Source organism: Chanodichthys erythropterus, chromosome 6, assembly GCF_024489055.1.
Source record: "Chanodichthys erythropterus isolate Z2021 chromosome 6, ASM2448905v1, whole genome shotgun sequence".
NCBI classification, from domain to species: domain Eukaryota; kingdom Metazoa; phylum Chordata; class Actinopteri; order Cypriniformes; family Xenocyprididae; genus Chanodichthys; species Chanodichthys erythropterus.
In genome coordinates, this window is record NC_090226.1 from 5,467,157 (window position 1) to 5,493,328 (window position 26,172).

At 38.6% G+C, this 26,172-nt stretch overlaps 1 protein-coding gene across 7 annotated transcripts in view; it reads right to left on the reverse strand.

Annotated features, from left to right (window-relative positions):
• The window catches only part of LOC137021421 (inter-alpha-trypsin inhibitor heavy chain H3-like), a 34,300-nt gene extending 12,436 nt beyond the window's left edge, over positions 1–21,864 (reverse strand). Inside the window, exons 1-20 of one of the 7 annotated variants that reach the window (XR_010895319.1) lie at positions 21,321–21,864; positions 18,558–18,638; positions 17,613–17,776; positions 17,324–17,428; positions 17,078–17,240; positions 16,889–16,999; positions 16,660–16,788; positions 16,426–16,542; positions 15,748–15,916; positions 14,549–14,659; positions 14,074–14,255; positions 13,796–13,975; positions 13,419–13,546; positions 13,178–13,350; positions 12,019–12,060; positions 11,053–11,261; positions 10,323–10,352; positions 9,651–9,692; positions 7,529–7,558; positions 5,837–5,861 (exon numbers count right to left, since the gene is read on the reverse strand). Coding sequence is in view for 3 of the 7 variants with exons in the window: in XM_067387816.1 (XP_067243917.1) it covers positions 5,820–5,861; positions 7,529–7,558; positions 9,651–9,692; positions 10,323–10,352; positions 12,019–12,060; positions 13,178–13,350; positions 13,419–13,546; positions 13,796–13,975; positions 14,074–14,255; positions 14,549–14,659; positions 15,748–15,916; positions 16,426–16,542; positions 16,660–16,788; positions 16,889–16,999; positions 17,078–17,240; positions 17,324–17,428; positions 17,613–17,776; positions 18,558–18,635 (1,996 nt within the window). In the remaining 4 variants the exon portion in view is untranslated. Of the gene's footprint in view, positions 1–5,819; positions 5,862–7,528; positions 9,693–10,322; positions 11,262–12,018; positions 12,061–13,177; positions 13,351–13,418; positions 13,547–13,795; positions 13,976–14,073; positions 14,256–14,548; positions 14,660–15,747; positions 15,917–16,425; positions 16,543–16,659; positions 16,789–16,888; positions 17,000–17,077; positions 17,241–17,323; positions 17,429–17,612; positions 17,777–18,557; positions 18,656–21,320 lie in introns of those variants that run through there. The other 6 variants (XR_010895318.1, XR_010895316.1, XM_067387816.1 and 3 more) reach the window with 6 other exon arrangements.
• Positions 21,865–26,172: the final 4,308 nt, after the last annotated feature.

Here is a 26,172-nt window from a genome sequence, read left to right on the forward strand (position 1 = left end):
CGCACTATAATCAGTTTAGCTATAAATATAAAACAAGCAAGCGTATAGCGTTACTGTTTTACAAAGGGGAAAATAGCAGATTGAGTACAGTGGAACACGCACTATAACCAGTTTAGCTATAAATATAAAACAAGCAAGCGTATAGCGTTACTGTTTTACAAAGGGAGAATATAGCAGATTTAGTACAGTGGAACACGCACTGACACTTTAGCTATAAATATATGGTTTTAGAAACAGATCGAGGAACACGCTCGATCTTGCCGTTCTGTGAGGAGAGTATTCGTCCTGCACAGACTATTTTAACTAAATGCAGTTTAGTTTCAATTCAGCTCTCTGATACACAATAACGTTATTATAGCTATTTGAATGACGCTGGAACACGCAGACATCAGGATAGCTATAAACAAGGCATTCTAGAATTTAAGGAACACGCTTAATTCTTACCTTATAGTATGTGTGATACAGATCTGAAATTTACTGCAGACTGGAGCTTAGAGACAAGACAGCAGACTGGGGTTACAGCTCTCACTCATTCAAGCACTCGTTCAAACGGACCGCGCCGTGCGCGCTGCATACGTCACACAAACACTGAGGGGTTTAATAATTTGCGTTGATAAAAAGAAAAATGACTTGATATGTGCTCCAAATTTAGATTAAACTGCCCGAATTATTCTCCACCATTACTGTAGGGAAAACACCCTAGGAAGTAAAATTAGCTCAAATGAAATATTTAGGGAATTATAAAGAGTTGTTAAGATTACGACCGAGCAACTGATTCGTCCAGCGTTCATTTGCTCGAGCCGTAATAAGCTCTTGCAACGGATATAAATATCCAACAATCGTGAAAACACTGATTAGAGCAAGGTAACTTGATCACAGTTTAAGACATTAAATCATAAAGCACATAATACAATACACTTTCCTTTTAAAATCTACAAGAGATTTTATTTATTCTAACACAAACTAATCTAACACAAAGGCACGCACATACACACACACACACATTCATACGCGTTGCAGTAAGAAGGAAATGAGAAAGAGTTTTGAAAGAGAGAGAGAGAGAGAGAGAGAGAGAGAGAGAGAGAGAGAGAGAGAGAGTGATCTGATTAACCGAATTCCTATCAATGCATTTCAAGGACCAGAACGAACCATGAATCATTCAATTATGCACCAGTTCAGTTTTGGTCTGGAGGTACTTGCTTGCGTTGACTTAAAGGTGAATTTCCCTCGTCGTGCAGAGAGGGGTTTCCCAAGTCGATGATTGGTCCAGATCAGGTCCGTGTGGAACAATGAAGGAAGTCTCTTTGTCGCTGGAGTTGAAGCGGCAAAAGTCGTTGGTTGAACTTTGCGGCGAAACGTAGGACACGAGACTTTCAGCGGTAAAGGAAAAATAAGTAAAGAAAAGAAAAGTGAGTGAAGGTTGGATGGCTTGGATGGGCGGCTGGTCTGTTCTTCTTGTTACTCCATTGTTCTTGGTACTCTGGTCATGGTTTCTCTTACCAGAACTAACCAACTCCAGTTCGTTTACTAACCAACTTCTCTCCATTCACTATCTTGCAATATGATCATTTAAACTTAGTTGTTTGTCACACCTCTGAGGAGTCTTGGCCAATCAGACATTGTCCTGTTTTCAAGAGGGCCTTCCTCTGCCCCCAATAAAACATAAGTGTCACATCCCGGTCTGTCTCTGCTTTAGCAGATTGCCATTTTAACATAATTGCTGTTAAATGGGATACAATACATTTTAAACAGATTTCATTCAAGTCAGGATATAGGAAAGGGGGAAAGAATCAAATTAAGTCCAAATAAGGCATACTTTCAGTCATTCAGTCAAGAGTTAACACATTTACATGAATTGTGAGTGTTTCTAAAGCCTAACTGTTTACAGGTAGTACTTGTGGACACATAATGCAAAATGTATGTAGTTAAAAGATGTTTGATAAGTCCGTTAAAATTGTTGGAACAATTTTGAAGCAGATTTATTTGTTCAACAGTCTCTTTGGCTCTCCTGTGAAGTAAGGAAACAAAAGGGTCTGGATTGTCTCTCTGTCTTCTTGGGTGACCCTTTGGTATGTCGCTTCTGCTATCAGGAAGCATGGGTCGTAAAAGTAATCAGCCTGGCTTTATCTGCAGACGGTCCGGAGCCGGAACCTCAATTCTGAATTAGAATTATGTTTTGAAAGAATCATCTAAATGATTCATTTGTCTGGTTCGTCCACAGTTCTTACACCTGAGAAAGGAGATTCCATCTCAGGGGAATTGGCCACGGGGCTCTCGTAGAGAGCCAGAGTGGGGCCACTAGAAGGACTCTGTGTTGGTCTTCCCTGATGCGCCTGATGACCTGGGGGATCAGTGCGATTGGGGGAAATGCATAAAGGAGTGTGCTGGGCCATGTGTGGGCCAGAGCATCGACTTCCTTCGAGAAAAATGTTGGGCAGTGAGAGTTGTCTCCTGAGGCAAAGAGGTCTACCTCTGCTCTCCCGAAAAGCTCCCAAATCATGAGAACCGTCTGGGGGTGGAGCATCCACTCGTCTGAGGGGGATGTTGCTCCGCGACAACATGTCCGCGCCCAGATTGGTCTTGCCAGGAATATGAGTCGCTCTGAGCGACTGAAGTCTCGGCAGAGCCCATTCCAGAAGGCGTTTTGCCAGAGCGCATAAGCGGCTGGACGAAAGACCGCCCTGGTGGTTTATGTACGACACCACTGTCATGCTGTCTGATTGGACTAAGACATGGTGTCCTGTCAAGTGAGACTGAAAGGATTGAAGGGCTTTCATCACTGCTAGCATCTCGAGGCAGTTGATGTGTAGACGGCTTTCCCCGTGAGCCGAAGGCCGGTCTGCCCTCGCAAACATCGCCCCAACCCGAGTTGGAGGCGTCCGTTGTGAGCACAGTCTGTCGTGAGACCGCCTGCAGGGGTACCCCAAGACTGAACCAAGCAGGGTTCAACCAAGGTTTCACTGCCAGAAGACAGGCCTGATTGACCTTGAGACATAGGCAGCCGTGCCGCCAGGCGCTTGGAGGAACCCGGAACTCCAACCAGTACTGAAGAGGCCGCATCCGAAGAAGGCTGCCGAGGATCTGCTTCAGCATCAGCATCTTGAACTTCCGTCTCATGAGGGAGTGATTCAAAAGTCTGAGATCTCGGATGGGTCTGAGACCGCCATCCTTCTTGGGAACCAGAAAGTGACTCTCTCTCCGCAGGGGAAACTATTTCCACTGCTCCTTTTCTTAGCATCGTCATAACTTCGGCCCGGAGGACGTGAGCGTCGTCCGGGTTCACCGAGGTTTGCAGCACACCGCCGAAGCGAGGGGGCCGCCGTGCAAATTGGAGCGAGTAGCCCTGAGTTACGATCCCCAGGATCCAGCCTGACACATCGGGGATGGCTTGCCAAGCCTCGGCCCGAGTGACAAGGGGTTGTATAACGTCGGATGACAGGCCGCCGGTGAGGGGGCCATACACCGAGAGAGGTGGAAGAGGAAATTTGCTCTCTTTGTGATGAAGTAAAATAGTGTTCGCTGTGAAAACGGTGGGTTGTGTGGGCACAACAGGTGTGGGCCCAGTTACAACATGTAGCATGTCTCCCATGCCCGGAATTAGACGAGGCGGAGGGGAAACTGCACGCAGGAGCTTTTGGGGTGGTCCGGTCGCAACGAGACAATCCCCTATCCTCTTCCTTCCTGATGAATCAGGACGCCTTTGGAATCGCCGGGTCCAGCACAATCTTGGGCCGGGGTCCCTGGGGCGCTTTGGGACATGGAGTCGTCCACTTCGTCGTCCGATCCTCCAAACGAGACGAGGTCACTTGCATCAGCAGAGGGACGCTGCGGCTGAGCCGGCGTGAGCTCGCTCAACTCCGGGCGCTGAATCGCTCTACCCTCGCTCTCTTCCTGGCCGGCTCACGGAAGGAAGGAGACGGGAGGGCACGAGCGGCGAGATCGCCCTCCGTGAAGAAGGCGACCCGCGAGCGCAGGGAACCGAGACTCATGCTCTCGCAGTGCGGGCATGAGGCTCCAGCAAGCGCGCCGTCAGCGTGGGACATGCCCAGGCAAGCGACGCACTCGCTGTGTCCATCCTCGTCGTGCAGAGCCCACATGAGTGGCACGGCATTTGTAGAAACGCCACCGCCGTGATAACGGCGATTGATCCTTCTCCTGTTTGGCACCTAAACTCTGGAGCAATCTTCCTAGCATTGTTTGGGAAGCAGACACACTCTTGTCAGTTTAAATCTAGACTAAAAAGTTATGTGTATGCCTTTAACCTGGCATACACATAACACATAATTTATATTTTCAAATCTGTTAAAGGATTATTAGGCTGCATAAATTAGGTCAGCCGGAACCGTGAACACTTCCTATAACACCAGATGTACTTGTTACATCAGAAGAAGGATGGCATCTACGCTAATATTAGTCTTTCTGCTTACCCAAGGTTTACTGTTTATCCGGGCCGTATCCAGGTGAGATCAAGGACCTGCGCCTTGACACGACCACAACGCAGCCCTGAAGTATCAGCAGAGATCGAGTCAACTAGTTCACCCATTGTGAAGGCCTCATCGACACGACAACCAGTGGCACAGCTCCTCAACAAACCGTCCATACCGGCGTGATGTATACAATCCTCAACTGGATTGAAGTGGAATAAATCCTTTGAATTTTGCGATCCTATCGGACTTATGATAGCTACCTGAATCGTAAAAAAGCATTGTTCGCCAGAGGAGAACTGGCCCCCCCGACCAAGCCTGGTTTCTCCCAAGGTTTTTTTTCTCCATTTAACACCTACTTGCCACCTGATGTCACCTGTTGGAGTTTGGGTTCCTTGCAGCTGTCGCCTTTGGCTTGCTTAGTTGGGGACACTTGACATTTGATATTCAACAGTGCTTTGCATCTGCCTGCATTGACACCATTTTCTTTACGAGCTGCTCTGCAGCCAAAATTATTTACCAGTTATCACTGTAAAGCTCCTTTGACAATCTGCACTGTAAAAAGCGCTATATAAATAAAGGTGACTTGACTTTTAAATATGTTTGTAATATCTTTCTGGGCATTGAAATTGGAAATGATCTTGCTGGCAATGCATGCCTCACTGAGCCATCGGATTTCCTCAACAATAATTAATTAATTTGTGTTCTGAAGATGAACGAAGGTCTTAGGGGTGTGGAACGACATGAGGTTGATTAATTAATGACTTAATTTTCATTTTTGGGTGAACTAACCCTTTAAAAATGAATTAATACGAAGCACAAAATACAGTAATACAGTGTATTCATAACATTTTTTTAAATTAGACCATAAAAACAAAATAACTACTAAGAACACTATGTTGTGACACCGGTCCTAGGACGGCACAAATTTCTATTTACAAAGCAGGTTTTCTCTTTTTGTTTTTCATTTGAGACAGTTGAGTAATAGGCTATTATTTTCCAGTAACCATTTTAGGCCGTTTACTGGTATTAAGATGCATTTTGGTCGATCAGATCACAAGTGGACAACACTAAATACAGGTAAAATGGGTCTGAAACTTTTATGCTTGTCCACTTTCGACCACTTCCAGAGGTACCAAAATGCATCTTTATAACAGGTGTATACAGGGCCTTAGATTCATAAATCCTCATTTATTTTATCACGGTGCAAACATTCATAATGAGGCAGCAAAAATATAATTTAACAAATGAATGATGCTCTTGAGTTCCATCAAAACACACAGAGAAACAACTTTTCAACAGCTGTGCAGAATTTGCTTTGATTTCATGGAAAAATCTGAAATTAGTTAAGCAGCAGTTAAAAATCATGAGTGAAACCCTTTATTTCTTACTGACCTTTGGGATATGCCAACAGATCGCCATAGGTCTGTCCATCAGCTGTGTAAATTATACAGAGAACACATTTAATACATGCAACAAAGAACAATTTTGTTCTCATAGATTAATTCATAATCTCAGTGAACATCACATATTAAATTCGTAAAAAATTGTATCATAATTTTCCTTAACATTCTTTCATTGACGAAAACGAGATAACTATAAATAAAAAGCAGTTCTGAATGACAAAAATCTATTGACCTTTTCATCAACAAATAAAAATTAGACCAAAATGTTAAGATGGGGGGATTTTTTTAGTCCGTGGGTTAAAGCAGAACTCAGTAAGATTTTCGAAGCTCCCCCTACAGTTTCCTAGACCCCGTTTACACCTGTATTTAGCATTGTCCACTTGATGTGATCTGACGTGATCTGATCGACCAAATGCATCTTGATACCAGGTGTAAACAGGGCCATAGTTGCTAGGCGACAAGAAAAATTCTCCGTACACTAGATCAATCTAACAACGCTTGTTCTGACCTTTTTGGTCTTTGAAGGCATGGCCTTTGAAGTCCACATCCTTCGAAGGATGCAGCTTCTGAATTGGGATGCAGTAGATTTGCACATTTGAACGTGCTGATCTACCCGGCAGGACATACATTGGCGTACGTTTACTGTGATTTTGCCAAGTAAGACATGTTCCTGGATCAACACATTTTGTTGATCCTGAAACAACATTCCTATCCGAAAATGTTGTCCTAACCTTTTCCCAACCCCTAAACCTACCCATAACTTGTACCTAAAATTAGAGGAAAATGAAAATTGAATAACACTGTTGTGGAAGCACCTAACCCAAGTTGTAAGCCTAAACTTGACCTAAATGGTAAACTTGTCCCTCAAATCTGATTGGTTGATTGGAATGTTGTTCCAGGATAAACAAAGATGTTGATCCAAGAACATGTTGTACTTGGTGAAATCACGTTCACCGTTGGCATACACTGTTTCATAAAATGGTCAAAAATACAAACATCTGGGAGAAAAAGAAGAGCAGACATATGGATAAATCTGAAAAAGTGTGACAACGCTAAAGACAGCTTAATTCAGTCCGCTTTTCTGTGTGCACACAGAAAGCCACCTCTCAGACAGGGCCAGAGTACTGAATTGAGCGCTCTTTCATGTCTTTTAGCACCTGAACAGACAAATGCACACAAAACTATCAAAATGTCAGTTTTGGTGATTATTCACACCAAATAATTGTTGTTATGGGTCACCAAACTCACTACACATATTGTTCTCATTAAGCCGGACAACTTTCTAATTTACAGTCATTAGCTTCGACCAAAACATCTGACTTCCTGTTGGTTTGAATGTGGATTTATTTGACAAATCAAGCTCTGAAATTTTAACTACTCCTCTCAGGGAATTCATGCAATTGCCATCAAAGTTTCTGAACATGATGACAAGATCATGACTAAAGATGCTAAATTGCGAACGATTATAGGATGTCTCGAATGGTGTTGCCAATCATTGTTTAACTTAAATTAAATTAAGATTGTATGTTTGGTAATTGAACCTGAATGAATTTAAAGTGAATGTACTACAGCAGTTTTACTCAGATGTGCATCACAATACAGAAGAAAATATCTATCAGTACTTCCATTTCATCACAACTTTTCATTTACTCAAACTATTGGAGAGAATTTACTGTTAGTTCAACATGTTATACCTACATGCAGAAGATGAAGGTTGGAAACTCCTTCCTGATAAAAAAAAAAAAACACAAGTGTTATTCACAGTATATAGTGGGCAGCAAGTCCAAGAGCAAAACTGTGAATTTCTTTTATTTAAACCTGGGAAAAAAAGTTTAGAATTTTGAACATTCTAAAACAAAGTAATGATATGACAGAAAATGAAGAAGGAATATTTAAGATTCTGCACTCAATTTGGACAAAAGGAGACATACTGAAATTCACATCAATCCAAATTTACTCAAACTGTTATGTTGATAATATATTTAGTAATGAAATAAACTGTACAGTAATAAATTAAAACTATTTCATAAGTGATTATGACATTTCAACCCCCTTCTGTATAGATAAAAATAAATGCATGAATACAGTCGCTGAATCTGTGTCCACATGAGTGACGCGGCATTTGTAGAAACGCCGCCGCCGTGATAACGGCGATTGATCCTTCTCCTGTTTGGCACCTAAACTCTGGAGCAATCTTCCTAGCATTGTTCGGGAAGCAGACACACTCTTGTCAGTTTAAATCTAGACTAAAAATTTCTCTCTTTAACCTGGCATACACATAACACAATTTATATTTTCAAATCTGTTAAAGGATTATTAGGCTGCATAAATTAGGTCAGCCGGAACCAGGAACACTTCCTATAACACCAGACGTACTTGTTACATCAGAAGAAGGATGGCATCTACGCTAATATTAGTCTTTCTGCTTACCCAAGGTTTACCGTTTATCCGGGCCGTATCCAGGTGAGATCAAGGACCTGCGCCTTGACACGACCACAACGCAGCCCTGAAGTATCAGCAGAGATCGAGTCAACTAGTTCACCCATTGTGAAGGCCTCATCGACACGACAACCAGTGGCACAGCTCCTCAACAAACAGTCCATACCGGCGTGATGTATACAATCCTCAACTGGATTGAACTGGAATAAATACTTTGAATGTTGCGATCCTATCGGACTTATGATAGCTACCTGAATTGTAAAAAAGCATTGTTCGCCAGAGGAGAACTGGCCCCCCGACCAAGCCTGGTTTCTCCCAAGGTTTTTTTTCTCCATTTAACACCTACTTGCCACCTGATGTCACCTGTTGGAGTTTGGGTTCCTTGCAGCTGTCGCCTTTGGCTTGCTTAGTTGGGGACCCTTGACATTTGATATTCAACAGTGCTTTGCATCTGCCTGCATTGACACCATTTTCTTTACGAGCTGCTGTGAAGCCAAAATTATTTACCAGTTATCACTGTAAAGCTCCTTTGACAATCTGCACTGTAAAAAGCGCTATATAAATAAAGGTGACTTGACTTTTAAATATGTTTGTAATATCTTTCTGGGCATTGAAATTGGAAATGATCTTGCTGGCAATGCATGCCTCACTGAGCCATCGGATTTCCTCAACAATAATTAATTAATTTGTGTTCTGAAGATGAACGAAGGTCTTAGGGGTGTGGAACGACATGAGGTTGATTAATTAATGACTTAATTTTCATTTTTGGGTGAACTAACCCTTTAAAAATGAATTAATATGAAGCACTAAATACAGTAATACAGTGTATTCCTAAATTTTTTAAATTGGACCATAAAAACAAAACAACAACTAAGAACACTATGTTGTGACACCGGTCCTAGGACGGCACAAATTTCTATTAACAAAGCAGGTTTTCTCTTTTTGTTTTTCATTTGAGACGGTTGAGTAATAGGCTATTATTTTCCAGTAACCATTTTAGGCCGTTTACTGGTATTAAGATGCATTTTGGTTGATCGGATCACAAGTGGACAACACTAAATACAGGTAAAATGGGTCTGAAACTTTTGTGCTTGTCCACTTTCGACCACTTCCAGAGGTACCAAAATGCATCTTTATAACAGGTGTATACAGGGCCTTAGATTCATAAATCCTCATTTATTTTATCACGGTGCAAACATTCATAATGAGGCAGCAAAAATATAATTTAACAAATGAATGATGCTCTTGAGTTCCATCAAAACACACAGAGAAACAACTTTTCAACAGCTGTGCAGAATTTGCTTTGATTTCATGGAAAAATCTGAAATTAGTTAAGCAGCAGTTAAAAAATCATGAGTGAAACCCTTTATTTCTTACTGACCTTTGGGATATGCCAACAGAATGTCATAGGTCTGTCCAACAACTGTGTAAATTATACAGAAAACACATTTAATACATGCAACAAAGAACAATTTTGTTCTCATATATTAATTCATAATCTCAGAGAACATCACATATTAAATTCGTAAAAATAATTTTTATCATAATTTTCCTTAACATTCTTTCATTGACGAAAACGAGATGATGACTATAAATAAGCCTGATAACTGATAAATATAAATAAGCCGGACAACTTTCTAATTTACAGTCATTAGCTTCGACCAAAACATCTGACTTCCTGTTGGTTTGAATGTGGATTTATTTGACAAATCAAGCTCTGAAATTTTAACTACTCCTCTCAGGAAATTCATGCAATTGCCATCAAAGTTTCTGAACATGATGACAAGATCATGACTAAAGATGCTAAATTGCGAACGATTATAGGATGTCTTGAATGGTGTTGCCAATCATTGTTTAACTTAAATTAAATTAAGATTGTATGTTTGGTAATTGAACCTGAATGAATTTAAAGTGAATGTACTATAGCAGTTTCACTCAGATGTGCATCACAATACAGAAGAAAATATCTATCAGTACTTCCATTTCATCACAACTTTAAATTCTCTGCAATAGTTTGAGTAAATTAACTGTTAGTTCAACATGTTATACCTACATGCAGAAGATGAAGGTTGGAAACCCATTCCTGATAAAAAAAGAAATAAGTGTTATTCACAGTATATAGTGGGCAGCAAGTCCAAGAGCAAAACTGTGAATTTCTTTTATTTAAACCTGGGAAAAAAAGTTTAGAATTTTGAACATTCTAAAACAAAGTAATGATATGACAGAAAATGAAGAAGGAATATTTAAGATTCTGCACTCAATTTGGACAAAAGGAGACACACTGAAATTCACATCAATCCAAATTTACTCAAACTGTTATGTTGATAATATATTTAGTAATGAAATAAACTGTACAGTAATAAATTAAAACTATTTCATAAGTGATTATGACATTTCAACCCCCTTCTGCATAGATAAAAATAAATGCATGAATACAGTCGCTGAATCTGTGTCCACATGAGTGGCGCGGATTTTGTAGAAACGCCGCCGCCGTGATAACGACGACTGATCCTTCTCCTGTTTGGCACCTAAACTCTGGAGCAATCTTCCTAGCATTGTTCGGGAAGCAGACACACTCTTGTCAGTTTAAATCTAGACTAAAAACTTCTCTCTTTAACCTGGCATACACATAACACATAATTTATATTTTCAAATCTGTTAAAGGATTATTAGGCTGCATAAATTAGGTCAGCCGGAACCGGGAACACTTCCTATAACACCAGATGTACTTGTTACATCAGAAGAAGGATGGCATCTACGCTAATATTAGTCTTTCTGCTTACCCAAGGTTTACTGTTTATCCGGGCCGTATCCAGGTGAGATCAAGGACCTGCGCCTTGACACGACCACAACGCAGCCCTGAAGTATCAGCAGAGATCGAGTCAACTATTTCACCCATTGTGAAGGCCTCATCGACACGACAACCAGTGGCACAGCTCCTCAACAAACCGTCCATACCGGCGTGATGTATACAATCCTCAACTGGATTGAACTGGAATAAATACTTTGAATGTTGCTTAGTTGGCTTGCTTAGTTGGGGACACTTGACATTTGATATTCAACAGTGCTTTGCGGGTCTTACGGGTGTGGAACGACATGAGGTTGATTAATTAATGACTTATTTTTCATTTTTGGGTGAACTAACCCTTTAAAAATGAATTAATATGAAGCACAAAATACAGTAATACAGTGTATTCATAAATTTTTTTAAATTAGACCATAAAAACAAAATAACAACTAAGAACACTATGTTGTGACACCGGTCCTAGGACGGCACAAATTTCTATTTACAAAGCAGGTTTTCTCTTTTTGTTTTTCATTTGAGACGGTTGAGTAATAGGCTATTATTTTCCAGTAACCATTTTAGGCCGTTTACTGGTATTAAGATGCATTTTGGTCGATCGGATCACAAGTGGACAACACTAAATACAGGTAAAATGGGTCTGAAACTTTTATGCTTGTCCACTTTCGACCACTTCCAGAGGTACCAAAATGCATCTTTATAAAAGGTGTATACAGGGCCTTAGATTCATAAATCCTCATTTATTTTATCATGGTGCAAACATTCATAATGAGGCAGCAAAAATATAAAATTTAACAAACGAATGATGCTCTGGAGTTCCATCAAAACACACAGAGAAACAACTTTTCAACAGCTGTGCAGAATTTGCTTTGATTTCATGGAAAAATCTGAAATTAGTTAAGCAGCAGTTAAAAATCATGAGTGAAACCCTTTATTTCTTACTGACCTTTGGGATATGCCAACAGATCGCCATAGGTCTGTCCATCAGCTGTGTAATTATACAGAGAACACATTTAATACATGCAACAAAGAACAATTTTGTTCTCATAGATGAATTCATAATCTCAGTGAACATCACATATTAAATTCGTAAAAATAATTTTTATCATAATTTTCCTTAACATTCTTTCATTGACGAAAACGAGATGATAACTATAAATAAAAAGCAGTTCTGAATGACAAAAATGACAAAAATCTATTGACCTTTTCATCAACAAATAAAAATTAGACCAAAATGTTAAGATGGGGGGGATTTTTTTAGTCCGTGGGTTAAAGCAGAACTCAGTAAGATTTGCGAAGCTCCCCCTACAGTTTCCTAGACCCCGTTTACACCTGTATTTAGCATTGTCCACTTGATGTGATCTGACGTGATCTGATCGACCAAATGCATCTTGATACCAGGTGTAAACAGGGCCATAGTTGCTAGGCGACAAGAAAAATTCTCCGTACACTAGATCAATTTAACAACGCTCGTTCTGACCTTTTTGGTCTTTGAAGGCATGGCCTTTGAAGTCCACATCCTTCGAAGGATGCAGCTTCTGAATTGGGATGCAGTAGATTTGCACATTTGAACGTGCTGATCTACCCGGCAGGACATACGTTGGCATACGTTTACCGTGATTTTGCCAAGTAAGACATGTTCCTGGATCAACCCATTTTGTTGATCCTGGAACAACATTCCTATCCGAAAATTTAGTCCTAACCTTTTCCCAACCCCTAAACCTACCCATAACTTGTACCTAAAATCAGAGGAAAATGATAACTGAATAACACTGTTGTGGAAGCACCTAACCCAAGTTGTAAGCCTAAACTTGACCTAAATGGTAGTTCAGATACACAATCAGATACATATACTGTAGGATACACAAACTAAACTGACACGCAAATAAAGTTGTTTCATGTATTTTATTAGATCTTTTGATTTACCTACGATGCAGCTTATGCAAAACTTGATTAATACATTGTCAACTTTTCATATAGCTGCCGTCACCGTCACTGTGTTTATTTTACTGCATAAAAAGGACCTTGCTCTTTTGTCAAAGGTCAAATGTTTGCACACTTTCATTTACAAGGTTTGTAAGATACTAAAATAACCCAGTTCTCACCTGGAGGTCTGGGATCCTCTTCTCCCTCTTTGGGTTTGTCGGCAACTTCTACTTCATCTCCCTTTGGCTTAGTGACGACCATAGAGGTGAGGGGGGTGACAAACTGGTATTTTAGAGAGAGTTTGAGAGCTTCTTTCTCTTCATCCTCTTTCTCTTGTCCTTTAAGAAGCACCCTGAGACAAAAAGATGTCCTCAATGTCCAATTTAAAACGCAAAATGTCGTATCACTCCATAAACTTACTGCCTTTCCAGAAGTTGCTTCACTGTCAGGTAGGCCCACAGTCTCTGCATGAAATCTTTATTCCCAGGTGGGACATCACTGGGGTCTTTTATCATTACAGTGTCCTGATACGTCACATTACTGCCTTTCTGCTCAGAAATAATAATACTAATGAACATTTTCATCAGGAATGTTGTCATTACCACTTTCACCAAAACCTTTCTCTGAAAATAAAGTGACCATTATTTCAAACTCATAAACAATTGACCATCAATGATGCTAATATCCAATATAATGACCTCAGGTGAGACTGCTGAGAAAAAAAAAAAAAAACCAACAACAGCCCACTCATTCCCTATCAATTTGATACAGTTTGTAAAGCTCCATGATGATCTTACTGATACTGCAATGACTTCAGTGCTGAAACTCTCCACACTGTTGTCTGTGATTTGTCCTGAAACCACAATCTCAGAGCCGTTGAAGTACAGGTTAAAGCTGGTCTTGGTAAGGTTTGTCCCTCCTGTGTATTTAAGTTGAATATCAGTGAGGAGAGGGACGGCAACTTCATCATAGAAGCCCTACAATATAACAAACCAAAATAAAGGGTTTAAATGCATTCAAACACAGAACAGATAAGAACTGAGGATGAATTCACAGCTGATTCTCTGTAGTCCACCTGCAGCTGTAGATCAGCGTCCGAATCTTCATAAATCCTGCGAGCAACTCCACCATTTTCCAGTGACATCTTTGTCAGGAAGTCAAAGTTAACATCATGTCCAAAACCAAGACAATAGAGAGGAAACTTCAGCCCAATGGCCTTTTTCACATTGGCCATTATTCTCTCTATGTTAGTTTCACCTGAGAGAGAGAAAAATAAGTTAGACTACCAATAGTACATGCTTGAAAATCATAATTATGACATTTTTTGAGTGATCAGAAAACAATGGATGCATTGGACGATTTCATATTTCTTATTCTTTTCTTTTACTGACAAAAACGAGAACCAAATAATTCATGATAATCATCTTCTGGTCCTGCAGGCATTTTAATTAGGTCTAAAACCTTTTATTAACAGGTCTTCTAATGAGACTGAGTGAACTAGTGCTACGATAAAACACCATTAGCTCGTGTTTGTCAGTGTGAATCTGTGCCTGAAGTGGGATCTCCATCAGTCAGCAGGATCAGGATGGAGGCGGTTCCCTCTCGTGGATGTCGACTGATCATGTCCACTCCTGCTAGAACTGCAGCGTTTATGTTTGTGTCTAAAAGAAGAACAAACACAGTTGTGTCACTTTGAGGAACAACTTTCTTATTTCCCATTTAGCATTAGCAGGGCTCGACAATAAGGACTGCCCGATGGCCCGGGGCCAGTGTAAATGACGCTCGGGACAGTAGACAGATCTGTCACTTGCCCGATCGGGCCAGTGCTGTAGGGTGTGCGATATATATATCGTCTATAATATCGTAATTGTTGATTTAACGATCTGAAATGATCGAGTATATCCCTCACTTTACAAAAACTAAACAAAAACACACCCATTGGAGTGCACGCATGCACCACGTGAGGTAGTCTAGTAGGTTAGACTAGTGCGTGTGCATATTTTGAGTGCACGATTTCACAGTTCCAAAGTCCACACAGAATTGTTTTGCATCTCTGAGCAACACTTCCTGAATGAATCAGCCATTTGAATGAATCAGTTGATTCTGGTTGAATCTCAATGACTCGCTCATTAGCAGGGTCTTGCTGCCACCTATTGGCGGGATTAGTTTCACATTTAAAGTGTCTTTCATTTTTTAAATAATTTCAAATAACAGTTTTATATTTTCAACATTTCAAAACATTATTTATGCATCTGTAACTGCTCTTGACTGATTAACTTTAATAAATCTTTATTTAATATTTAATCTATAGTTATAGTTAACTACAGCCTACATTACAATTTCTGTACCTGAAAATCTCCTGTTTAAACCTACAGGAAAAACTTGAAAAGCACCATTTATTTCATCTATATGTTTATTCTGTTGTATTTATTTTTTGCTATTACTCATAATTTAATTATTTGTTACTATTTTATTACTTACTGTTTATTTGTCTAACAATATTTAAAATGTAAATGAGTTAATCTAGTAGCTTTTGGTGTCATAACCTTATTATTAAGGTTACATGTATCAAAAACAAAAACAACTAGGCTTATTTTATAGGCCCATTTTTTTTTTTTTTTTTTTACTTTATTAATTTTTTGTTAAGGGCCAAGTGAAAATTTAGGCGGGGCAAGTAAAAATTTTAACCACTGGCCCGACCGGGCCAGTAGAAAAAATCCTTAGAGTTGAGCCCTGATTGGGAACTCACTTCCTCTCTCTCTGATATCCTTCACAAAGGATTTTGCATTCTCCAGGTTTTGCTTGGTAGCTTTCAGGAGTTCACGCTTCCATGTGTCAATGTCACTGTTGAAGGTGATCAATCCAAAGTGGTCATCCTCATCAAGATCACTTAAAATCCTTAGCAGTGCCAAACGAGTCTAAAGAAAAACACTTCTGTCAGAAAACCTGAAAGTTATTCTTTCTCCATTACGACAGTATACTAATTTACCAGATATGGGCTTTTTTTTTTTTAATTTAAACTAAGCAAATCCACAGTGATTTTAATACTGAAATATGTTCTTTTAAAGGTGCCCTAGAATTGAAAATTGAATTTACCTCGGCATAGTTAAATAATTAAAGTTCTGTACATGGAAATGACATACAGTGAGTCTCAAACACCATTGTTTCCTCCTTATGTAAATTTGATTTTTGCAAAAGACATCTGAAAAAAATCTATGGGGTATTTTGAGCTGAAACTTCACAGACACATTCAGGGGACACCTTAGACTTATATTACATCTTGTGAAAAAGGGTTCTAGGGCACCTTTAACATATAAATGCAGAATGCTGCAACATCCATCAAAAAATGTCCTTCAGTGGTTTTACCATCAAAATTTTCATAGCTTGTTATCCTTTTGGTTGATTTGGCTGAAACATTGACATTTACCTGAACTATTTTTCTGCCGTGCATAGAACCGCTCCGGTCAATGATAAACACCACATTTTTGGGAATACGTGGAACATCAGAGGGTGCAAAGTAGTGGACAAAATAGCCATTTGATACCTGAGAGAAACAAAAGAACATTCTGAATATCATTCATGTCTTTTTACATAGCCAGTCTTTCAAAATCATATGCCATATTTATTTTACTCTCGTAAAGCACGTTATTGATAAATGTACCATGACTTCTCCTTTAGGATTTAATCTCTCAACATCGTATGTTATAAGCAGGTCACCATTCAGCCCATTTTCTCCACAGCTCTGACACTTGGTCTGTTGATCTCGAGTGGGGTAGAAGGTCACCCATGCCTGAAATGATCAGTTTGGTCATCTGGTCACTTTGTTTGAAGTGTAGGAGCATAATGAGAACATCTAAGCTAAGGGTTTTACCCTCATTTTAAGCTCTTACGTCTTTGTCTGCTCTGGTGGTTTTAATGGCATTGCCCAGATCACCGGTGCTCAAATCTCCTTTCACCTCCAAGAAGGAAATTCCTGGTTTCTCTTGAATGTGTACATCCATCTAATGTGAGTAAAAGAAACATGATCTTTCTACCCATCTAAATTGATTATTTATTTCCCTCTTTGTTTCTTCTTCTACCTTGAAATCTGCCACCGGCTGCATCGGTTGGGCATTGATGAGTAACTCATATTTGCCGAGGCGACGCTTTAGCAGTTCTTCGTAGGTCAACTCAAAGGTCACTTTACTAAAAGCAGCCACCGTCACTGAAGTTTTAAAGTCTTCTAAAGTCCTTCCAACAGATCTGAAATAGAAAGTAATCTCAAAATATTATTAAACATATTATAAAAACACATTTTATGGACCTATTTTTTTAATGTCCAGTACTTGATCAGTCCAGCACTTTGTCCTCGAGATACTGCTTCACTGTACTGCTGCTGAGCTTCCTGTTTTTCCTTCACAACACCATCATATGTCTTCCCCTCTATGGTCCTATGGAGAAAATGACAATGACATCCTCGTAATATGTGTCTCTCAAACATCATGCATAAAATTAATAAATCTTTATTTTGTTGTTGTTTAGCTGCATTATAATGGACATGACCTGAGACCAACATATAAATGGCTTCTTTACCACTTTATCTCTACTTATATAAACACAACTCATGTTCCCTACATTCTGAATTTGCTGATGAAGGCAGTCTTGGGTATCTTGACCTCAAACTGGATCTCTTGAGATTCATTCAGTGTGTTTGCCACGCGGCTTGTGATGACCGTTGTGGCGTAGCGACTGGTGACCGTGGAGTTAATGTAGAAGCTGTAAATATCCACATCTTGTTTCTGTTGAGACATCAAACAGTTCAGTCACATTGGATGGTGCACATTTACTCCTTTTTCTGTGGGATTGTTCAAATATTTACTGCATGAAAATGGCATGAAGAAAAGGTCTAAACAACAAATACTTGTCGATGACTACATCTTAGTGTAAACTATTGAGCAATAGATAGTTCTCTTTACTCAAACTGCATTTTAAATGATACTCTGCTGTTCAAAAATCAGTACAATCTTAATTTCTGAAAGAAGTTTCTTAGGCTCACCAATGCTGCTTTTATTTGATCTAAATAAACCTTTTAAATCAGTAATTTTGTGAAATATTTTTACAGTTTAAACTAAGATATTACATTTTAGAATATAATTTATTCCTGTGATGCAAAGCTGAATTTTCAGCATCATTACTCCAGTCTTCAGTGTCACATGATCCTTCAGAAATCATTCTAATATGCTGATTTCCTGCTTAAGAAACATTTGTTATTAGTGTTAAAAACGCTAATATTAATTTAGTGGAAACCGTGATACTTTTTTTTAGGAATCACTGATAAATAAAGTTTTAAACAACAGCTTTTATATGAAACAGAAATCTTTTGTAACATTATAAATGACTGTCCCGTTTGATCAATTTAATGATTAAAAGTATTAATTTCTCAAACTTTTGAACAATGTATATTCAATATGTATGAAACAGATCTAGTTTGTCTGGATCTTCATCTCAAATACAAATAATTAATCTGTTTTTAGAATTTTGACACATCATCTTCATCTTAATCTGAGATTTGACCCTCACCTTCTTCACAGGATGTGAACTGGCTGAGATGAGAAAGACACTCAAGAGAATCAGTCTGAGAGCTGCTCGATCCATCATGACCTGCTCAGAAAACAGACCTCAAACTCACACTCCTTTAAACTCCTGACCACATCATGCGATTGGTTATTATTGACCGGATTCAGGAATCAAAAACAACCCCCTTTATTTGTAATCAGAATCTCTTGAACCCCTCAAAAGTCAATATTGAGGCATACTTTTTTTTTTTTTTTAGAAATTATATATATATATAACTTGTAAATACTTCAGATTCTGTAGAAGTTTGCTGCCGTTTTTATTTTATTATCAGACATGACCTCAAAAAATACATACTTTACAGAAATAATTGCATTCAATACTTAGAAAGGCACAAATCAAAGGGTTGCTACCTATACATAATGTAACACTACTGTAAATCAGCAAGACCTGAGTTTCAGAAATTGATGGTGAATTAGTTGGGTTATCTCTGGAAAGTTATGTCTTATAGAAATTATAATCTCTGATGGCGGTGCCTCCAAAAATGTGTGTCAACTATCCACTAAGAAAATCTACACTGTTCTCCTGATTAAATAACATGAATATCTCTATTTGTTATGGGCTGTTTTCTTTATAAACTACACTGTAATCAAATTATTAAATGCAAATATACAGTGAAACAAAGTAGTAACAAAGAAAATTATTAATTTTACCAAACAAACGCTCTAAAACTTAAAACCGAAATAAAATATTTGCTTTCTTTTTTAGAAGAAATCAAATAAAACCCCCTCGTTATATAATTTAAATTATATAGGATTGACAGAGCAAAATAAACTGCAGATCAGTTATACATTGCAGCCAGGCACAGTTCTAGGATAGCGTGACCGGGGGGCATTTCGAAAACTTGGTGGGGCAGCATAATGTGATTTATGATTCATAGGTTTATGATCCCCCCTTTTAACTACTAAACAGTTTCCTCCATTTTTCAGATTTTTTCAGATTAATAACAGCTTCAAATTAATCAAATATTAATCACAAAAGTACTTTCTGTGATTCTGAAAGTGAAACAACAGTACATTTGTTTTTTGACTGTTTAGTTAGTACAACTGTTTAATTGGACTGTTTAGAGACTTTTGATCTAACATACGAATGGCTTAAAATTACAATTAATTTGATTCCTTCATTTTCTAAATATTACATAACTTTTGGTATAATACTGGAAGATGTACACATTCAATTTCTACTGAACAATATTTTCATTTTGGGAAAATGTTATATTCATGTTATATTAATTTACTGTAAGTTCCTTAAAATTATGGAATGTATTTTGGTTCATTTCTATAGAGTTGTGCTCAGTTATTTTGGCAATACAAAAATAAAAACCAAAAGACATAATAACTGAATTTACACAAAAGAACCAGTTCAAAAGTTTATATGCTTGATTCTTAATAGTGTGTGTTGTTACCTGGATGATCAAAAGCTGCAAACATTCAATGATTCGCAAGACAACACAACACAATAAGAGAGCCAGTGGGTTGTAAACCTATGAACAGGATGACTGGGAATTCTGACTGGAATAAGACTGGAAGTTCTTATTTTATTTTATAAAAAGTAAGATATACTTTTTTTTTTAGTTCTGTCCTACAAAAGAATCATAAAACACTTTCCAGAAGACAAAATAAAAACAATTTACCCCCCAACCATCCTGTGAAAATGTTTATACCCCCTGAATTTGAATGCATTGTTTCCTTCTGGAGTATCAGTAAATGTTTTCACCATTTGTAACAGTTGGGTATGAGAAGAGTCCCAAACATGGGACTTATCATAAAGAAAATCATAAAAATAGCTGTAAATTAATGACACACAGTACTGAGAATAATTTAAGTGTATGTAAACTTTTGAACTGCTTAATTTGTGTAAAGGCAGATATTATATATTGTGGACTATATGTAAACATCTAATAATTTTTTGTTGCAGTGCCAAAAATTTTTTTTTTTTTTTTGATCTCACTTATTTATTTTTTTAAATTATTGATATTTTGCAGATTCTGAAAGGTGTTATCACATCAAATAATAGGGTACTATTCGACAAATAGCTGATAGAATATTTTAGACCTGAACATAACTGAGCAAAACTATTTTATATTTTACTAGAATAGTTACATATATATATATATATATATATATATATATATATATAGATATATATATATATATATATATATTTTTTTTTTTTTTTTAGTTTTCAATTTATTCATTTTTTTAAGATTTTTTAAAATTCCCAAGTGTTCCATGATCGTGTAGCAATGTATTAACGGTGGTTGCACGTTTAAATAGAGAATAGAGCGCATTTGAAGGAGCTTCATATCTGCTCACGTGATCGTCAATGGCCGTCTTGAGAAGTTATCAGATAAGGTGTGCAAAAGTCCTGGAAAACTGCTTAGAAAAAGGATGCGGATGAGGACATGAATGCTTTTTACAACTTAATCTTGTAACTATAGCAATTCTAACATGGTGTGTCTGTGAGGGAGAACTGTAAAAGGATCCGGGCCGTGAGGCGCGCCAGAAAAATACAACCGCACGATGTTTCTAGTAATTCGCGTATGTAACTAATTTAGTGTTTATATATTTTTTACATTTTGTGTGCTATCACAAAAAAAAAAACGAGTATCCTGGGGATATGTTGGAGGGGCACAAGAGAAACCCGAACCCGGCCCTAATTGTAGCTGTAAAACTGAAACTGAAACTTAAATGACACATTCACACTTACACGTGCTCAACTGTTCGTAAACCCAGAGCTTGGATTTTGTTGGCGCCCTTAGCAGTCTCAGCTACTCACTCAGTTGTGTTACAGAGAAACACTCCAAGTCGCGCCAAGAAGCGATGACTCGAAGCTTTGATCCTCTTCTCCTCCAGATGCACGGGGAAAACGGTGCACCACTGAAATAACTGATGCGTGACACACCTGAGTCCAACTCACGAAGGCCTGTGATCTCCTTCGGCACAAACAGTTCACGTTCGCATATCCCCGCAGAAAAACACGGCGATGCGGTCCTCGATTCCAGAAGAAACAATGAGCAGTCTGTTCCAATAGATTTGGCAGCTGCTTCGATGGACAGAGGAGCACACCTAATGCTTTAGTTTTTGAACACTCGGAAAACCTTCCCGTTGTCAAATTATATAGCCTACATATAGGTTATCTGTATCGGATATAGGACACAAATACTGTCACTAAGTAAACTTTACAGATTTACCCATCTCACTCCGTCAACAGCTCGCCAATCTCTCTCCCATCCATATCACAATCTCGCGTTCGTCGCTCCTCCCCAATCCATTACGATTGTTTGCATGTGAACCATAGTGAACATACCTGGTGGAGCCAGGATTTTTTCATTGGGGTGGCCAGACAGGGGCCAGCAACCAGTCCAGGGTGGCACCGAAATATTCATAATTTCAACATAAAAATGAGTCTGACTATAATGTACTGGACTGTGCTTATGTAGCCGGTAGGAGGATTACAACTATTGAAGGCGTGGCCAGGTAGGTAATTATTGGGGTTTTAAGCAGGCACCTAGAAGGGTACCTAGAGATGGGGTCTGATCTTTTTGTGTGGAAGCGTGTTGCCTCGTAGTAGTGGTGTCACAGATATGATGGTCTGAATGAGCAGGTAGGCTAAGCGGATGCTAACCTTGTTTTGTGTTCAAAAAGCCTTGCTTTATTAAATCAGTGCGCTATGTTTTTAACTAGTGATGTCCAAATGAAGCAATGAATCAGTATTGAACCACTTCATCAATTGTTTTGTAAAATGTGTTCATTCATTCAAGCTTCGTTTCAGTGACATCTAGTGGTGAAATTGTAGATAGCAATATAATGTCTGTATGAGTGTAACTAGGGTTTGTGTGAATGATGTAAATAAACCAGCCACAAATAAATAAACCAGGTGCAGTAGGATATAATAAAGCACCTTATTAGGACTGATCAGATAAAAATATTCCCACATTGGAGAACAGGTTCTCTTCCTAGCTGGCTCCATGATGATGATCAAACAATGCAGTGATAATAACAACTATGCAAACTCTTAATACAACAAACACACATCTTGTGCATCATTTTGGGTGTCTATATAATCCTATTACTCGCCTAAAAAGCTGCTGAAGCGTGCGTGCAACAAATAATTAGGGCCCAAGCGAAAATTCGCGCAGGGCCCTCTTGTTCTTCTAAGGATTATTTTTTTTTTTTTTTTTTTTTTTTTTTTTTCCGTCTTCCGGGGCTTTTTGGGGGCCTTAACATGCTCAAAAACTCTTGAAAATTGGCACACACATTGGAATCCGCGGCCATTAGGACGCCGGAGAGGCTGGTACCCGGGCGTGGCAGGGGGGCTCGACAGCGCCCCCTTGAAAAAAGTCTGAAAATTTGGTCCATATATTAAACATGCTTGCACGTATTAGTATGAAACTCGGTACACATATAGACCTCATCGGGCCGAACAACTTTCGCGCTCTAAGTTAATCGCCACGCCAACAGGAAGTCAGCTATTAAGGGTTGTTTGAAAAACGCATGCTCTGGAATTTGATATACTCCTCCTAGACGATTAATCCGATCGCCACCAAACTCGGTCAGCATGAAGTCAAGACACTGATGATTAAAAATTGCCAGGGGATTTTTGATATCTCGAACGGTTTGGCCGTGGCGAGGCAACGAATTTATGGCGAGAAAAAGGAAACAGGAAATGTGTTATAACGTCTTAATACATATATTGATCTTTATGAAACTTCACGAGTGTGTTCGTTATAGGAGTCTGATCACATGGATGTGACTATTGTGAGTCAAAGTTATAGCGCCACCAACTGGCAGCAGGAAGTGTATCACTTTTTGAAATGTTTTGAGATCACCCTCTTATTTTTACCTGATTTGCTTCAAACTTCATCAGTGTAATGTTAATACACAGCAGATGTAGACCTATGACAGGATTTTTGATATTTGAAATATTGTTGCCATGGCAACAGGTCAAACTGTAATAATATTCTTGAGTGTTTTTGAGGCTCTTAACATGCTTCAAATTGCATGAAACTCGACACACACATCAATATTGTCAACCAGTAGACATGGACAAAGCCATAGAAATGGGCGTGGTGGAGGGGCTCAGTAGCGCCACCTTTTGACAAAAGTGGGGGGGTTAGTTTTTCCTACAGTCACCAAACTCGGTACACATATTATTCTCATCAAGCCGGACAATTTTCTAATTTACATTCATTAGCTCCGACCAACAGGAAGTCAGCTATTTTGGTTTGAATGTTAATTTTTTGAAAAAACAGGCTATGAATTTTATACTACTACTCCTACAGGGTTTATCCAATTTACACCAAGCTTTTTTAACTTGTTGCGAACACATTGAAGTTGTTTAATTGCAAACGGATTTTGGATATCTCAAACGGTTTGGCCGTGGCGAGCAATGCCGAATTTATGGCGAGAAAAGGGAAACAGGAAATGTGTTATAACTTCTGCATACATTGATTGATGTTTATGAAACTTCAGGAGTGTGTTGGTTGTAGTAGTCTGATCACATGGATGTAACTATTGTGAGTCAAAGTTATAGCGCCACCAAATGGCAGCAAGACGTGTATCACTTTTAAAATGCTTTGAGATCACCCTCTTATTTTTACCTGATTTGCTTCAAACTTCATCAGTGTAATGTCAATACACAGCAGATGTAGACCTATGACAGGATTTTTGATATTTGAAATATTGTTGCCATGGCAACAGGTCAAACTGTAATAATATTCTTGAGTGTTTTTGAGGCTCTTAACATGCTTCAAATTGCATGAAACTCGACACACACATCAATATTGTCAACCAGTAGACATGGACAAAGCCATAGAAATGGGCGTGGTGGAGGGGCTCAGTAGCGCCACCTTTTGACAAAAGTGGGGGGGTTAGTTTTTCCTATAGTCACCAAACTCGGTACACACATTATTCTCATCAAGCCGGACAATTTTCTAATTTACATTCATTAGCTCCGACCAACAGGAAGTCAGCTATTTTGGTTTGAATGTTAATTTTTTGAAAAAACAGGCTATGAATTTTATACTACTACTCCTACAGGGTTTATCCAATTTACACCAAGCTTTTTTTTAACTTGTTGCTAACACATTGAAGTTGTTTAATTGCAAACGGATTTTGGATATCTCAAACGGTTTGGCCGTGGCGAGGCAACGAATTTATGGCAAGAAAAGGGAAACAAAGTGCTATAACTTCTGCATACATTAATTGATTTTGATGAAACTTTGGCTTAGTCTTCGTTGTACAAGGCTGATCACATGGATTTGACTATTGTGATTCAAAGTCATAGCGCCACCAACTGGAAGCAGAAAATGTGTCACTTTCAGCATACATTGAGATCACCCTCTTATTTTTACCTGATTTGCTTCAAAATTCATCAGAATAATGTTAAAACTTGGCACATGTAATCCTTTGAAAATGGGCAGGGAGGAGGGGCTCTATAGCGGCACCTTGTAGTGCAGTAAATGTGGAGTGAATTTGACATAGTCCTTTGATGTTTAACCGTTTTAAGTGCCTATTGCCCGCTGTGCACAGTTGCCCTGCAGCCACCGGGGTGGCGGTGCCACCGGGCTTGGGCCCGCCATCGCTGCTCGCAGCTATATTAGCACTTATGATGTTTTACAGTGGCAAAACCTGGGATGACACATGGGAGCCTGCGAGTGAATTCCAAAACATTGTGCCAAAGTCCCCACATCCCAACCAGCTTTCAGCATGACAACATCACCATGAACACCTGGACTCATCAAGCACCCTTCAATGCAGTTTATTTTTGAGTGTTTTTGCTGTTCTTCAGTAAAGTTTTTGCACAGTACCCAGTCTCTTTTAGCGTTTATTTTCTTGCAGTTGTCTTTTTAAAAACGTTTTGCTTTTGTCATGAACTGCTTAACAGTTAACAGTGTACCTTGCGGGATCATAAGTTTGTTGTCTGTGAGCATTAGCTCATAAATGCCAAAAAAATACTCCAAAAGCTACTAAAATGTCACTCAAATGTTGTAGTCATATATTAGATATGAATTGGCTTCTTTAAAGGGAAGAAAATAACATGTTTCCTGATGGCAGACTTGCACCTCCTGGTTTGTTTAAAGAGAGAGAGAGAGAGAAAGGCTTTAAAAAGTTTTTTATTTAAAGCCTGTTGGGTCACATACCTGCAAATGTTACATAAGTATTTTATGTTTAATAGATTAATTTATCTCTGTTAAAAATTACTGCATGCTAGAATAACTATCACAGTAATTTTCTTTTTGTAATAAAAAATGAAATATTTTGATATATTGTATTATTTATATCACATACAGTGCACAGCTGCAACAATGATTTAATATTAATTATCCTCTGCTTCATGCCATGGAAACCAATTGGCCTTTGAAAAAATGTTTCAGTGAATTGAATATAAAATAAAACTATTTTTAATATTCTACTACGTAGTAAAGAAACAAAAGGGCCCTGTAGACCTGCCAATCACATCTAAATCCATGATGCCCGCAAGTCAACTCAATGGGAAAGACTAGAAGGAATACAGCTACGGCAACTGGACATGCGCACATCAATATTGCGTCATTTAA